Source organism: Anopheles coluzzii, chromosome 2 (genome assembly GCF_943734685.1).
Source record: "Anopheles coluzzii chromosome 2, AcolN3, whole genome shotgun sequence".
NCBI classification, from domain to species: Eukaryota; Metazoa; Arthropoda; class Insecta; order Diptera; family Culicidae; genus Anopheles; species Anopheles coluzzii.
This window is the reverse complement of record NC_064670.1, coordinates 74,902,474-74,918,970: the sequence shown is the minus strand read 5'-3', so window position 1 is coordinate 74,918,970 and position 16,497 is coordinate 74,902,474. Positions and strand designations below refer to the sequence as shown.

General features: G+C 44.9%; 1 protein-coding gene across 1 annotated transcript; it reads right to left on the bottom strand.

Annotated features, from left to right (window-relative positions):
- Positions 1-3,431: 3,431 nt before the first annotated feature.
- Positions 3,432-11,976, bottom strand: LOC125908360 (uncharacterized). The gene is made up of 4 exons (XM_049611074.1): positions 11,883-11,976; positions 9,646-10,364; positions 9,199-9,557; positions 3,432-3,834 (listed from the first exon to the last, which is right to left on the bottom strand). Exons 1-4 carry the CDS (start codon positions 11,974-11,976, stop codon positions 3,432-3,434), a joined length of 1,575 nt encoding a protein of 524 aa, XP_049467031.1.
- Positions 11,977-16,497: the final 4,521 nt, after the last annotated feature.

Sequence of the window (16,497 nt, the reverse complement as noted above, 5' to 3'; positions counted from 1 at the left end):
CATCGCGCTCATCAAGGCTCACTTAGTCGCGCGCAGAAAGCAAAATGTGCGCGAAGGCAAAAAAAAACCCGAAAGCGCTTCGTGTGGCCCTCTCTCGTGTTTCTAGTTTTATTCTCTCGCATGTCATCACTCTCTCCCAGTTTTTCGGATTGAAATGAGAAATTACTCTCTTGATTTGGTTGCGGCGGCCTAGCTGCTTCACACTCTTGATTTTTCTTCTTTTTGCAGCTCCCACAAGAGGATTCACACATGTGTTCTCACATATTTACGTACACACACACGGTGGTTGGTAGACTGGCGCGGCTATTTCCAATTCTGTCTTCTCTTCTTCCTCTCTCTTCACACCGCGCTGGAGCCCGTTTGGTGGTGCGCATGTTCAGCCTGCTTGGTTCCGGGAAGATGTCATCAAATTTGGCGCGCCTCAACCGCAGTGTTGTATGAATGCTGTTGATGAAAGTACACAATTAATACACAGACTTTGTTGAAAAGATTACACTTTATTTGAAGATGTAACAAACTTACCTTTGTGCTTGAGGATCAATTGAATCTTGAACGCCTGCGCACACAGTGTCGCAATTTGAAGAGGTTTGGAGAACAGCTAGCGGTAACAGCACACATCTGAAACTTGTAAAGTGCAATGATTTAATTAGAATAAATGTCACATAGCACTAGACACTTAGAAAAGGACACTTATCCAAACAATTAGATGATAAAAATTCGTCCTCCGATGAAGCAGAAAAAACACCGTGGATGGTGCAGTTCGGGAAAGTGTTTTACGCAGGAAAAATAGTTCACGCAGCACACAAACACACACTCTCACGTCCACGGTTCAGAGCACACTAAAGTCGCTCTTTGGCTTGGATGGAAAAGAGCAAACACCCTGATGAGTGTGATGGAAGAAAATGACTTGTGTTCAACAGGGATGGGTAGAATCAAACACACGAAGTGTGCAGGAGAATTCTCTTCGTGTGGCAAGAGAGAATTGACTAACACCCTGATGAGCGAGAACGCAACAAACGTTGTGGAATGTAGAAATGGGATAGGAATAGTGAGCGAAGGAAGTTTTTGGACATGAGGGGGTTGAAACTGGGAGAAAAAAGCTTCGGTTGGTACTTGGGTATACGCCGACGCCGATGCAGAAGGTGATGCGCTTAAGGGAGGGATAATGGCTTCCTCCCTTGATGTGCGGCTGCAGCGGGTGGTGTGAAGCCGCCTGGCCAATGCGGTCGCCAACAATGAGATGGCAGCAGGGGCCAATCTCTTTGGGGTTCACAAAGCAGCACATTCAACTGAATCCCAGGAGACTGTATATTGTAAAATTAGATATTTTAAAGACGAAAGTGACATGCGAAACAGCATATCAGAATTCCGTTATGAATTGTTTGTAATATCTGAAAATAATACAAACCCGTAACTATTCGATGAAGATAAGGAATTACATTGATGAGGGACTTACATTAGAATACTGAAATAATAAAACAATCCTTACAATACCTTTTTTAGAAATAAAACTGATTGAGCGACGATGTTATGCACAGGAAGAAAAGATAAACAATACCGGTTATAAAGTGTTAAATTTGACAATCGTCATGTCGATCTAAATCTTTCGATAAGCTCACCTCCTTTCTACTCACTTTGATTGTATCACATATCTTGGTATACGCGGTCTATGCGGTGCTGTCATTCGGTTAAATAAACATAACCAAAATCAAATTGAAGAAAACCGTATTCAGGTGAGTTTTAGTTTTACAAATTATGTTGAGAACGCGGATGAGTTTTGAATATTAGATTTAACGTATAGATTTTTTGAAGACTGCTTCACCACGCAAAAAAAATATAGCGAAATCTATCAAAAATGGATGAGCGATACAGAATAGCGCTGTTAAATTGAACCGAAGTGTTTGCCAGTTTCGCTCGTTTTCATATCCTCCAGCAAAGAAGACCGAGAACACGCATTTGGGCAAGACCAATGCTGTTGGAACTAAATCAAAATGCAAGCCAGTTAATGCGTGCGATTCTGGAGGAACAGCTCGACAATACCGTTATTAATTTTATGCGGCTAGTGAGATGGGACTTTGCTTATCTGTTGACGGCTATAACAGTCCGCATCCGTAGGCAGGATTACACCAAAAAACAAACTTATTATAAAACTAAGATTTCTGGCTTCTGGTGATAGCTTCAAAAGCTTGGAATACGCCTGTCGAGTAAGTTATTGATTGAATATTGCGGAAAAGAGTAAATTAATTAATGTTGCAATCTATTTTTATCACATCATAGGTATCTGAACAATCGATATCATTGTTCATCTCAGAAGTGTGCAACAGTTTGCTAATTTATCTTCGCAAATACGTAAAGGTTCGTAAAAAAATAATTATTACATTTGTTGCTAATTAATTTGAAACTAATTTAAATTATGTTTCTAAATGTCTTATTACAGCTTCCGTCGACACAGCAAGAATGGCTTACGGTGTCGCATGCATTCAATGCCAAATGGAAGATTCCCCATGCTATTTGTGCCATCGATGGAAAGCGTGTTGCCATCAAAGCTGCTGCCAAAAGTGGAACGGGATGTTATAACTACAAACATTTTTTTAATATTGTGTTGTTGGCAGTTGCGGATGCTGACTGCAATTTCATGTTTGTTGACGTTGGGTGCAAGGGTCGCATATGAGACAGTGGAATTTTAAGGACCTCTCGTCTTTACGGTATGCTGGAATGAAAGGAATTAAACATCCCAGAGGCGGAACCGGTAAATCAAAATTCTTCCATCACAGTCCCGTATATGCTCTTGGGAGACCTTTCGGTGGTGTTACAGAGAGTGGTTCAATAGAACGCCTTTTTAACGAACGCCATTCTCTGGCACGAAGGGTTGTTGAAATGGCTTTCGGGATACTCAATGTTTAGAGTTCTTCGACTACTATGGGACTATGGAACTGAATCCAGAAACGGCCAGCTTGATAGTACTTACTACAGTATACCTTCATAATTTTATTAGAAGAACTGAAATAACGAGGAGAGACAGATGGGATAATGAAGAATTAAACCATAATTTCACTCCTTTGCGTGGAATAGTTCCTCATACAACCAACGAACTTATGCAAATCCGTTTCCTTTGAACCCTTGAAAAATCCTGTTATGAAGGTGTTAATGATGAAGAGGAAGTTTCGAAATTGATGAAGACACGATGTTGTTGCTTTGAACTCTGGAACTTGACTGACTTTATTCAGAAAAAAAAAAATCCGATTATATACTTGAGAAAACTACAAACTACAGCAGTTTTGCGCTGCGTAATAGATTTACGCTGAAGTATCTTTTACACGTAGGTAAATTTCCTTGAAGCGCCCTCTACCTTACGCCAGACGTACTAAGGGGGACGCGTTACCATCACGCTTGCCGTAACATACTCCCCCGCGTTGAATTAACTAATTCAACTAGGATGAACTGGATGACTCGTCGGTGGGAAGAACGCAGATTTTAGAAATAGAAAGCTTGAAGTCTCCATCTTTTGTCTTGACGATGACCACTCGGATGTTGTCTTCAGCTCCCTTGATGATCTGCGTGACGCGGCCAAGACACCACTTCGATGGAGGTAGCCCGTCCTCCTTCAGCAGCACCATGGTATCCAGCTTCACGTTGTCCTTCTGTTTGGTCCACTTGGTTCTCTGTTGTAGTCCGGACAAGTAGTCTGTTGACCAACGTTTCCATAGTCGATGGACAAACTCATGCACCTTTTGCCAGCGATCGAGACGGTTGAACGGCAGCTTTTCCAGCGATGGTACGGCCAGGGATACGAATAGCCCCATCGTATCCCTGGCCGTACCATCGCTGGAAAAGCTGAAGCACGAATGAGGAAGTGAGGTAAGCACTTCCAGATCATATGGGTCATTGGAGAGTGGTGTAAGTGGTCTAGAGTTGAGGCATCCTTTTATCTGAATCAGTAGAGTGTTGAGTTCGTCGCTCGTGAGGATGGCGTTCCCAATGGTTGAAGTGGATTTTGAAGGACTTCACTGCCGCCTCCCAAAGGCCTCCATAGTTGGGTCAGCGAGGTGGGATGAATTTGAACTGGATGCCATCGTCGATGCAGGACTTAATCACTGTTGTTTGCCACTGGTGGTTGAATTGCTTGTCCAAGGAGGCAATTTCTTGGGAGGCGCCCAAGAAATTCCTAGCGTTGTCGCATTCGATGAGAGCCGGTTTCCCGCGTCGTCCGATGAATCGTCGAAGTGCCGCAAGGAATGCGTTGGTAGACAGGTCCGCGACCAATTTGATGTGTACAGCCTTCACTGCCATACAGACGAATATCGCTACGTAACCCTTGATGAGTTGCGCCTTCAGAGATGTGTGTCGATAGTGTATCGGTCCACACAAGTCGACTCCGGTGTGTAAGAAAGTTCACGTTGGTGTAACTCTCTCTGCTGAAAGGTCACCCATGAGTTGGTGTACAGGTGTGGGGCGGCAACGGTAGCATTTGTAGCACGAGTGGACGATTCTTCTGGCCAGGTTTTTTGCTCAGAGTGGCCAAAATCGTTCTCGCATGATTGCTATCAGTAGTTGTGGATTCGCATGTTGATAGGTCCGATGATACAGGGTTGCAATCTGATTCGTCAGCGGATGGTTGGCCGGTAAGATGTACGGATGCTTTCGGTCGAACGGTATTGGTGCATGTCGCAATCTTCCGTCCACTAGTAGCAGGCCATCTTGTAGAAACGGTGCTGATAGTTTTAAAGGTGAGTTGTTGCCGACCGGATCGGATCGCCTTTCGATAGATGTTTGATGTCTTTTGGAAATGATTCAGTTTGAGCGAGGTGAACTAGACACCGTGTAGATTCGGCAAGTTCCTCAAAGCTGAGATGATGTTTATGTTTATGTTTATTTGTCTATCGATGGACAATAATGCCCTCTTGAACCATTTTAGCAATGTTTTACAATGAGTTCTTTACAGTGGATTACAATAACATAGAACATAAAAATGTGCACTATGGAACCAAATTTAACACAGAAACACGATCATTAAACTCAGTTGGCGAAATCCTCGGCTCAAAAGCGTCGCTGACTGCGTTGAAAGCACGGCACAAGAGTAGGAACGGGTCAGAGGAGCCAAATTGTGTTCTACGGTCGTCGAGGGCCAACATTGCCCCAGTCCGGAGCGGCCTGGCCGGAACGTACAGGTTGATGGCAGCCAGTAGTGACGGAGAGTCAATACGGCCGTCGAGAATTCCCGTGATGAACGACAACCTGGTTTTTCGTATTCGCTAACTTAGGGTGGGTAACCCGAGTAGTAAACACCTAGTCCGGTAATCGAGACTTTGGTTCCATGAGCGAAGTGCAAATCGTGAAATTTTGCGCTGGATTGATTCCAATCGAGCTAACGGACGCGCTGCAGTTGGCCACCATACGATATTTGCATATTCCATCAACGACCGGATAAGTGAGCAATAGAGCGCCTTGGTGCAAGGTATATTATTAAGCTCGCGAGTCATATTGATAACTAGTCCTAGCATTCTATTGCTGGTGGCTACTACGTGATCCAGCTGATCCTTAAATGATAGTTTTGTATCGAGCAAAACACCTAGATCCTTAACACATAGTTTTCGCACCAAGGACTGTCCATCAAGCGCATATTCATACAATGATGGGCAGCGAGAACGACTGAAAGTGATGACTTCACATTTATGTGTGCATAGGGATAAAGCATTACGGTTGCACCAACACTGGAACTCATGCAAGGAAGTTTGCAGTCGGGCGTGGTCTTCTTGTTCACGAATAACACGAAAAATTTTCGCGTCATCTGCGTACAGTAGATGATTATCAGCCGGAAGGATCAATGTCGCGTCGTTGATGAAAAGAAGGAACAGCAAAGGACCCAGTTGCTGCCCTGCAGGACTCCAGAAGATGCATGCACTGGACTTGACATGTACGGGCCTAACTTCACAGAATATTGACGATCTGTAAGGTACGATCTAAGCCACATTATCATAGGGTTTGGGAGACCAAGTAAGTCGAGTTTCGCTAGCAAGATGGAGTGCGATACACTGTCGAATGCTGCCTTGATATCCGTATAAATAGCATCTAGTTGTAAACCGTTATCGATAGATTTATGGCATTTGCTAACAAATTCTAGTAGATTAGTCGTTGTAGATCGCCTGGGTACAAAACCATGTTGATTCACACTAATAAAGTTGCAGGCCGAGGCCAACAATGGGCCTCATCGCGAACGAAAGTCGATAAAATTTATCCGATCGGTTAATTTGCTCGAATCCACCGTTGGATAATTTTCTCCACTGGTGGATAATTTCTCCACCGGTGGATGACTCTTTCCGATTCGAGTAGCCATTGATTTTGCCTATCTGTCAATCACACTTTTGTTTACATTTAGAGGTGTTGTTTTGCGGAAGGAATAAAATAGTAAATTTTGCTTATTTACGGACCATCTAGTGAAGAATCCACACCAGGCCTTAGACAGTACTGACTGTAGGCCTATTCAAACAATCCGGGTAAAGTGTAAAACGGGTTGTAGGCTGAACAAGTCTAGTTGAAACAAAATCGTATGAAATTGAGGACGAGGTTTGAATCCTTTCTGAGCTTGCCACCTTCACTGACGCTTGTCCTGTGCCATATACCATGTGCGTCCATCAACTCCAGCTACCGCGAACGTTGGATCCGTGAACGTCCGTATTTTACGCCCTCGTGCAAAAATATATTGAAACAACGCGGTACACTTATTCCGTGCAATAAGGAGTGTCCGAAACCGCTCACGGTCTCTCGCCCTCGCCAGTCCATTATCCTGGCCTCAATGACTGACGCCTCCAAGTCTTCTGGCCACTTAAATTTAAACCTACTACGCCCTCTCCGCAATTGCGGATTTAACCGTAAGCGGACTGATTGGCCGCAGGAGGCTCCGTGGATATAAAGTCCAGCATATATGGTGTGTACAGTAGTCTCATCGTGGACCTCCATGAACGATAGAGGCTCCATGGACGAAGAGACTAAAAGACTACAGGGGCCCATATATGAGGGATCCCAACCAACATACCCCACTCCCCCAAGAAAAAAATTAAAGTGTATTTGATTCAAAGCTAAGAGATGAAATCTCCCCCCACCCCCTCTCCCTGCACAACACCTGGGACGATCGTTTCCATGCCTTGAACAAGGACCGTCCACTGAAGACTGGCGAGCTTGATACGACAATGAGTGTGCTTCCACACGTACGATGATGATTGCGTCAGATTTGATAAAAATAAAATAACTACGTTAAAATTGTAATGTATGTGATTCAGAAGAGAAGCTATTCAAGTGTACATATTCGTTTAAATGGATGAACAAAAAAATTCATTGGGTGACACGTTTGTCACGAGGCGTGGAACATAGCGATGTGAGTGTCAATCCGAACACTCCCGGGCTGTACCCTTCCATAAGCGACCCTGAGTTTTTGGGGATAGTCCGGAAGGTACAAGTAGGCACAACACCTTCGATAGGTGCAAAACAACGCAAACGATTCCGACCGGAACTCGCCACTCCAACGGATATGAGTTGCTTATAATTTCTTGTACCTAGTGATAATACTGGTCTTCCCAATCTCGTTGCATTTACGTGTCGGAACCGATTCTAACATGCCATAAGGCCATAACATAAGGTTGGATAAAAGAGAAGGATTAGCAGAAAAGGATTTTTTTGGTTTCTTATTTCTTAGCTTGAATTATAAAAACTAGATACCTGTTATAAACCTAAATTCATGTGTTTTGATTATTTATTTAAAAAAAAAAACAGGTAAATTTATATTTTCTAAAAAATAATATTTTAGCTAAATCGAGTGATAAAACATCTCAAATAACTCAAACAGCAAAAAACATTTTATTTTGCGAGCTGTTAAACATGGTTTTTAATATTATTTAGTTTTCCACTGTTATATCAACTGGGGTGGATCAGTAGATATGGCTATCCGACTGAAATGGTTTTTTTATATGAAGTTTTAAACTGCATATCCCACTACTCGACTTTTTAACCACGTTGCTATGGCGGGAAACACCATTCCACTCCACTGCCAAACCGATCGGTTAGCGAAGATTCTGATTGAGAAAACGCAATTGGATAACATTGGAATTTTGCTAACCGATCGGCTAAATTATCCACTCCGTTATCGACTTTCGTTCGCGATGAGGCCCAATGGCTCGTAGATTAACATTTCGAACATCTTTGCACACACGCTGAGTGACGTTATGCCACGATAGTTTACAGCATCATTCTTACAGCCTTTCTTGTAGATGGGTGTCATCCAGGAAGATTTCCAAGTGGCAGGAAAGGTTCCACATCTCAGGGACTCCTTAAAAATCTTCATCAGCGAGGGAGCAAGCGCAGAAGCACGCCACTTTAGGATAACGGCCGGTATGATGATCCAATCTGCGTTGTTGATGATTAGCAGCATTCGTGTTGTGTGATCTTAGCCACGCAACCAGACGTTGCAGTCCGGTGAACGTTGAACGGAGGCTTAAAAGTTCGTTCGGAGCCACAGATTGTGTAGCCATGCAGATTGGTCGCTCCTCCAATTCGTCCATGGTGAATTCTTCTTGTCGAGGTTGATGAGTGTTCGGCCTTTCCTCTGATGGTTGCGCCATCCAGTCTGGTCCGTGCCACCAAAGGGTTGAAGATTCCAGCTGATCCGCATCCATTCCTCGGCAGATGATGTCCGTAGGTTTGTCCGTTCCGGGTACGTGCCTCCTCTTCTTGCCGTGAGTGATGTGTCGGATCTCGGACACCCGGTTAGCGATGAAAGTTTTCCAGCGTGACAGAGTTGCAGACAACCAATGCAGGACGATGGTTGAGTCAGACCAAAAGATGGTCTCGACCTGAAGCTTCAAGGTGTCTGACACTTCCTCGTACGAGTGTGCCAGTAGCAGTGCTGCAGAAAGCTCCAGTCGGGGTAAGCAAACAAGCTTTTGCTTACGGGAGTCTGCTATTGGTGCCACCTTGGATTTTGCAGTGATGAGGTTGGTTATCACACGTCCATCAGTGTTGATCGAACGCAGGTAAATCGCCGCTCCGTACGCCTTCTCGGATGCATCACAAAAGCAATGAATTTGTAGATTCGTTGCTCTTTCGTCGGTTAAGAGCCAGCGTGGAATGTGGATCGTTTGCAGCATGGCCTACTTCTCGCGAAACAGGAGCCATCGGTTTTGTAGTGCTGTTGTTAACGGCTCGTACCAGGCGATCTGACATCTCCACAGCTCTTGAAGGAACAGCATAGCTTGGATGATAACTGGTCCAACCAGTCCGATTGGGTCGAATAGTTTTGCCACATCCGAAAGTGCGTTTCGTTTGGTGATGACGTTGTCTGCGTTCCAGCGTGGGATGTTGAACACAAAGGCGTCGGTGGAAATGTTCCACTTCAGTCCAAGTGTCTTGATGATCGGTGACTTCGAATCCAAGTTGAGAATCGTCCTTTCATCTTGCAGATGCTGGGGCAGATGTTCGAAGATCCGCCTGTTGTAGGTGGCCCGTTTCCGCAAGCAGAATCCACCAGACGCCAGGAGATCGATGAGTTGCTGACATACTCGTTGACCCTTGGGAATGTTGTTTACGACAGTCAGCAGTCCATGTAGAAGTCTCGTCCGAGGATGGTTGCCGCTTCGGGATGGGTCTAGCTCCGACCTGAGATAGCACTTGCAGGGTTTTGGTGGCCAAATACGGAGCACATGATGTGCCATAGGTGACGGTGTTGAGCTGGAACGTTCGTATCGGCTCGGTTGGAGAATTTCGCCACAGGATTCGTTGCAGCGGACGATCGATGGCAGCTATGTTGATTTGCCGGTACATCTTCTCGATGTCTGCTACCAGGGCCAATTTCGACATTCTAAACCGCAATAGAATGGATATCAGGTCGTCTTGGATAGTGGGTCTAATCATCAGTGCATCGTTTAAAGATGTTACGGTGTCTAATGCACACGAAGCGTCGAACACCACTCGGAGTTTAGTGGTGGTACTATCTGGTCGCACGATGCAGTGATGTGGAAGATAGTATAAGGGGGATGAAGATGTAGCATCGCTCTCGGCTAACTCTGTCATGTGTTGAAGCTCTGCGTACTCCTCGATGAACTGTGTGTAATCTGTCTTCAATGAGGCATTCGAGGATAGCCGACGTTCCAAGGCAAGGAACCGGCGTGTGGCTATCCCTTTCGAGTCTCCAAGAAGAGCCAGCTTCTCCTCTCGTTTCGGTAGCTGCACGATGAATCGACCGTCGGTGTCACTAGTGGTGGTGGCTGCGAACTGTTTCTCACAGTTGCTCTTCTCGACGCATAAAGTGCTGGTAGCTCGGCATGACTCTAGCTCCCGGAATTTGCTCAGCTGCTCTTCGATGCTAGTATTGCAGACTAGTGATGGGTAAATTCAACAAAAATCCGGAATCGCTTCCGAATGACTCCGCCAAAATTGGAAGCGGTTCCGGAAGGTAGGTGCAAAACTCTTACCTCGGAGCCGTCTGGAGCCGTTCGGAGCCGTCCGGAGCCGTCCGGAGCCGTCGGAGCTGTCGGAGCCGTCCGGAGCCGTCCGGAGCCGTCCGGAGCCGCTAGTCGGCAGCCGGAGCCGTCCGGAGCCGTCGGAGCCGTCGGAGTAGTTGTAATAGTCGGAAGCATTCTGAAGCGCATTAATTTCCCGATATTAGTAATAATTTTATTGTAAAAAACAGCTTACGAGTAAAAAAGAGTCTTCTTCATTTATTGATATGAAGTTTTTTTGTATGTTTTTTTTCAAAAATAAAGCCAAAAATAATTGTTTGCTCCGTATATATATAAAGGAAACAAATGAATCAAATTAGGAGGTCAAGGAGCAATAGAACTATGACTGGAGGTGGGTTTGATAAAATACGAAACAACGAGGCAGACGTGTGTAATTATGGCAGTTTTGCACGGCTGTTTACATCAACTAACGTGTATGGTTTACGCCGCACTTGTTTTTTACCGAATAACATGATGGCACATGGACAAGACAAAGAATATAACTATCAATCATCGGTCCATCTTTTATGAAAATAAGGATCAATAATAGTTTAATTCATAGTTTTTCCGTATATGTACGGAGCAAACAATTTTTTTGACTTTATTGTTTAAAACAAATACAAAAAAAACTTCAGAGCAATAAATGAAGAAGACTATTTTTTTTTTTCTCTTAAGCTGTTTTTTTAAAATGAAATCATCGCTGATATCGGGAAATTAAAGCGCTTCAGAAGACTTCCGACTATTACAACGACTCCGACGGCTCTACGGCACCGACGGCCCCAACGTCTCCAACCGGTTCCGTCGGCTCCAACGACTACGACGGTTCCGACCGGCTCCGGACGGCTCCGTCGGCTCCGTCGGCTCCGGACGGCTCCAACCGGCTCCGTCGGTTCCAACTGCTACGACGGCTCCGACCGGCTGTAGCAGATTTACTGCTAACAGTAGGTCACATCTAACTTAGCATTGCCAAAAGCCAGGTAAACAGACGTTAACCACCAGAAGCGCAAGCGCATAGCCAGCAGCCAGGTAAAGAAACATTAAACACCAGAAGCGTAAACGTTCTCGTGTTTTACCCCAGAACATAAATAAGGAAAACGCGCCACATATAAACAATTAAACTTCCGTAAAACCCAGGTATAAACAGGTAAACGTTCGCTGCATCCACAATGCACGGATAGTTGATGAAACACAGGCACGCTAGGTATAATTTAAGAAACACCTGTAAAAAAACCCAAACCCGGAAAACCAAACGGAAGCTCACATTTGACAAACATCTGGTTGCCAAATGTGTCACAACTTTCACACCATCTTTCTTATAAATAAAGCTCGAATTGATGGCGTAGTCAGTTCACCTTCCATAGACACGTAGATCACTCGTGTTCTCGTGCATCTCACCAATTTGCAGATTACGCCGAAGGCTCTGCCCAATTTGATAATCATTTTTGGCTATCAGCTGTTCAGTCAGTTGACCGATCTGCGTTACCCTCATCGAAGTAAAGTGCACGTTTGCACTAGTTCCACCCAACTTCTCCCACGGTGTCCGATTCCGCCTCGGTCATCAACTCGACGCGCAAGGTCGATCCAGTCCGCGATTCCGCCGACGTAAGCAAGTGCTTCTTTTCGAACTTAGAGTAAGTGTGAACGGGTTGACGTAACCGATACGCGACGAATGTGTATACATTTTGGTGTCGCTTTCCGTACGATCCCCTTCCTCGTCCCACACCCTTTCACTGCGCTCCGTGCATTGACTCACCGAAACGGTTTGAGAAGCGCGGCCGAACCTACCACACGGCTCCAGCTGCCGACTAGCGTCTCCGACGGCTCCAACGGCTCCGACGGCTCCGGACGGCTCCGGACGGCTCCAACGATTCCGGACAGCTCCAACGGCTCCAACGGCTACAACGGCTCGGACGGCTCCAGCTGCCGACTAGCGGCTCCGGAAGGCTCCGGGCGGCTCCGACGGCTCCGACGGCTCTGGACGGCTCCGACGGCTCCGGACGGCTCCGACGGCTCCGGACGGTTCCGGACGGCTCCGACGGCTCCGAACGGCTCCGGACGGCTCCGACGGCTCCGGGCGGAATCGACGATTTGAATTTTTCGGAATCAGAGCCGGAGTAGCAATGCTCGGAAGCGATTCCGAGCCGTGGGTGCGATTCCAGTTACCCATCACTACTGCAAACGTGCCCAACGATGGATGAAGGTGGTGGTGGTGCATGAAGATTGACTCTTCCTGCTATCACCCAACCAAAAGAAGTGTTTTGGAGTGTCACTTTTTCGTGGGATAGCTTGATGAGTCCCTCCTTAACGACGTCGTAGTACGGCTCTGCGCCGATGATGAGGTCGATCGGACCAGGACTGTGAAACAAAGGATCGGCCAGCTGAGCTTGACAAGGTATATGCCAGCTGCTTTTGTTGATACGGCTTGATGGGAGCTCACAAGTGAGCTTGTTGAGTACGTGGAACTTTCCGGATGCTGCGTATTCGCTGTTTAAAGAATGGATCCTTAACACAGTCGAATGTTGTGACGTCACGGAAACTTCTCCAATTCGTCTGATGCGATGATTCTCTAGCCTTTTCGCCACACCCAGCCGTTGAGTAAGGCGCTCGGTGATGATGTTGAGTTGTGCTCCGGAATCCAGCAAGGCACGTGCTAGATGACATCGTCCGTGATTGTCCTCTACTTGGACCAGCACGGTTTGCAGCCACACAACACTGTTTTCGATCTGTTTGGAACAAGTGGGTAAGGGACTGAGGAGGACAGGTAGAACTCGTTGATGGAGCATCCGACGCCTCGGTTGCTGGCGCTGCTTCGTGCAGCAACGTATGATGCCGTTGTTGGCAGATCTTTCATCCGCTTGATGTGCACTGTCGTAAACGATGAGCTGGAGAAAGGCAGTTGAAACACAATCCTTTCGACTGCACTAGTTGCTTTCTATTTGTAACACTCATATCGTTAATTATTGCACAACGGAACACAAAATGTTTTGAAACACCGCACAATTTACACTTGTCGTTGCACGCACCACTATTCACAGCACTGGTCGCAGCATGGGTTGCACTCGAGGATTGCTGCGCATGGTGTCTCCGGTTCTGGCTCCGCTGGTTGGCTTGGAGAAAGACTTTAGTACATGGCAATGGTTGTGGACGAACTGCACTAAGTCCTTGTACGTTGGGATGGTCGTAGACTTCCGGTGAAGCTCCCAATAACGCAGGGTTGTTGGATCCAGCAACGAGCTTAGCCTCAACACCAACAGCGTGCTCCATGCATCTGGTTTCTCGCCTTCCTTTTCGAGCATTCGAAGGTTACGCTCGAAATCGTCGACGAGTCGGCATAGAGAATCTGCACATTCTCTCCTCAGCGGTGATAAGCTGAATAACGCCTCAACGCTGGTTTTGACGATGAGGTACTTATTCTCGTAGCGCTCGGACAACAGCTTCCAGACTACGTCGTAGTTTTTGGATGTAATGTCCAAAGCGTCGATCACCGCGCGTTCGACCTTAGTCAACGACGCAGCAAGATAATGCAGCTTGTCACATTCGGTCAGCTGCTGTATCAGTGCACGCGTCACGGAAGGCAGGCCAGTCGCGAATATTTCCGTCGAAATGTTGTAGCATGATTTCGGGAAGTCTTGCACGCACCGGGACTGTCGTGGCTTTCTGCTCACTGCCGAAAACTGGGTTTGGTGTTGTAGGCAATGGGATCTGCGATGCTAACTCCGGAAGGTCAGCATAATCCGGAGTCAGATCGGAGTCGACTCCAGATTTTTGCAAAACTTTACCCATCACAGATGAGGATGAAAAACTTATGCCACACCCTCATGTCCCGGGGATAGAAACAAGTAACTAAGATAGAAGCAATTTTAATTAATAAGAACTCATTTGTTATTATGTTCTGGTTCTTCGTTTACTTTATTAATATTTATGTTATACCTTTTGTTATGGCAAGCGTAATGGTAACGCGTCACCCTTAGTACGTCTGGCGTAAGGTAGAGGGCGCTTCAAGGAAATTTACCTACGTGTAAAAGATACTTCAGCGTAAATCTATTACGCAGCGCAAAACTGCTGTAGTTTGGTATCGTGCAGCAGCTCGAATTCCCAAATTTCTCAAGTATATAATCGGATTTTTTTTTTTCTGAATAAAGTCAGTCAAGTTCCAGAGTTCAAAGCAACAACATCGTGTCTTCATCAATTTCGAAACTTCCTCTTCATCATTAACACCTTCATAACAGGATTTTTCAAGGGTTCAAAGGAAACGGATTTGCATAAGTTCGTTGGTTGTATGAGGAACTATTCCACGCAAAGGAGTGAAATTATGGTTTAATTCTTCATTATCCCATCTGTCTCTCCTCGTTATTTCAGTTCTTCTAATAAAATTATGAAGGTATACTGTAGTAAGTACTATCAAGCTGGCCGTTTCTGGATTCAGTTCCATAGTCCCATAGTAGTCGAAGAACTCTAAACATTGAGTATCCCGAAAGCCATTTCAACAACCCTTCGTGCCAGAGAATGGCGTTCGTTAAAAAGGCGTTCTATTGAACCACTCTCTGTAACACCACCGAAAGGTCTCCCAAGAGCATATACGGGACTCTGATGGAAGAATTTTGATTTACCGGTTCCGCCTCTGGGATGTTTAATTCCTTTCATTCCAGCATACCGTAAAGACGAGAGGTCCTTAAAATTCCACTGTCTCATATGCGACCCTTGCACCCAACGTCAACAAAAATGAAATTGCAGTCAGCATCCGCAACACAATACTAAAAAAATGTTTGTAGTTATAACATCCCGTTCCACTTTTGGCAGCAGCTTTGATGGCAACACGCTTTCCATCGATGGCACAAATAGCATGGGGAATCTTCCATTTGGCATTGAATGCATGCGACACCGTAAGCCATTCTTGCTGTGTCGACGGAAGCTGTAATAAGACATTTAGAAACATAATTTAAATTAGTTTCAAATTAATTAGCAACAAATGTAATAATTATTTTTTTACGAACCTTTACGTATTTGCGAAGATAAATTAGCAAACTGTTGCACACTTCTGAGATGAACAATGATATCGATTGTTCAGATACCTATGATGTGATAAAAATAGATTGCAACATTAATTAATTTACTCTTTTCCGCAATATTCAATCAATAACTTACTCGACAGGCGTATTCCAAGCTTTTGAAGCTATCACCAGAAGCCAGAAATCTTAGTTTTATAATAAGTTTGTTTTTTGGTGTAATCCTGCCTACGGATGCGGAGTGTTATAGCCGTCAACAGATAAGCAAAATCCCATCTCACTGGCCGCATAAAATTAATAACGGTATTGTCGAGCTCTTCCTCCAGAATCGCACGCATTAACTGGCTTGCATTTTGATTTAGTTCCAACAGCATTGGTCTTGCCCAAATGCGTGTTCTCGGTCTTCTTTGCTGGAGGATATGAAAACGAGCGAAACTGGCAAACACTTCGGTTCAATTTAACAGCGCTATTCTGTATCGCTCATCCATTTTTGATAGATTCCGCTATTTTTTTTTTTTGCGTGGTGGAGCAGTCTTCAAAAAATCTATACGTTTAATCTAATATTCAAAACTCATCCGCGTTCTCAACATAATTTGTAAAACTAAAACTCACCTGAATACGGTTTTCTTCAATTTGATTTTGGTTATGTTTATTTAACTGAATGACAGCACCGCATAGACCGCGTATACCAAGATATGTGATACAATCAAAGTGAGTAGAAAGGAGGTGAGCTTATCGAAAGATTTAGATCGACATGACGATTGTCAAATTTAACACTTTATAACCGGTATTGTTTATCTTTTCTTCCTGTGCATAACATCGTCGCTCAATCAGTTTTATTTCTAAAAAAGGTATTGTAAGGATTGTTTTATTATTTCAGTATTCTAATGTAAGTCCCTCATCAATGTAATTCCTTATCTTCATCGAATAGTTACGGGTTTGTATTATTTTCAGATATTACAAACAATTCATTACGGAATTCTGATATGCTGTTTCGCATGTTA

What these genes read in the sequence shown, in the direction of transcription:
- LOC125908360 (XM_049611074.1), bottom strand. Translation starts at nt 11,976, where the DNA reads ATGAGGGTAACGCAGATCGGTCAACTGACTGAACAGCTGATAGCCAAA. An exon ending in TCGGCGTAATCTGCAAATTG is followed by an intron (nt 10,365 to 11,882) that starts GTGAGATGCACG and finishes ACCCATCACTAG; the next exon opens with TCTGCAATACTAGCATCGAA. An exon ending in TGGAGATGTCAGATCGCCTG is followed by an intron (nt 3,835 to 9,198) that starts GTACGAGCCGTT and finishes TTCGTGCTTCAG; the next exon opens with CTTTTCCAGCGATGGTACGG.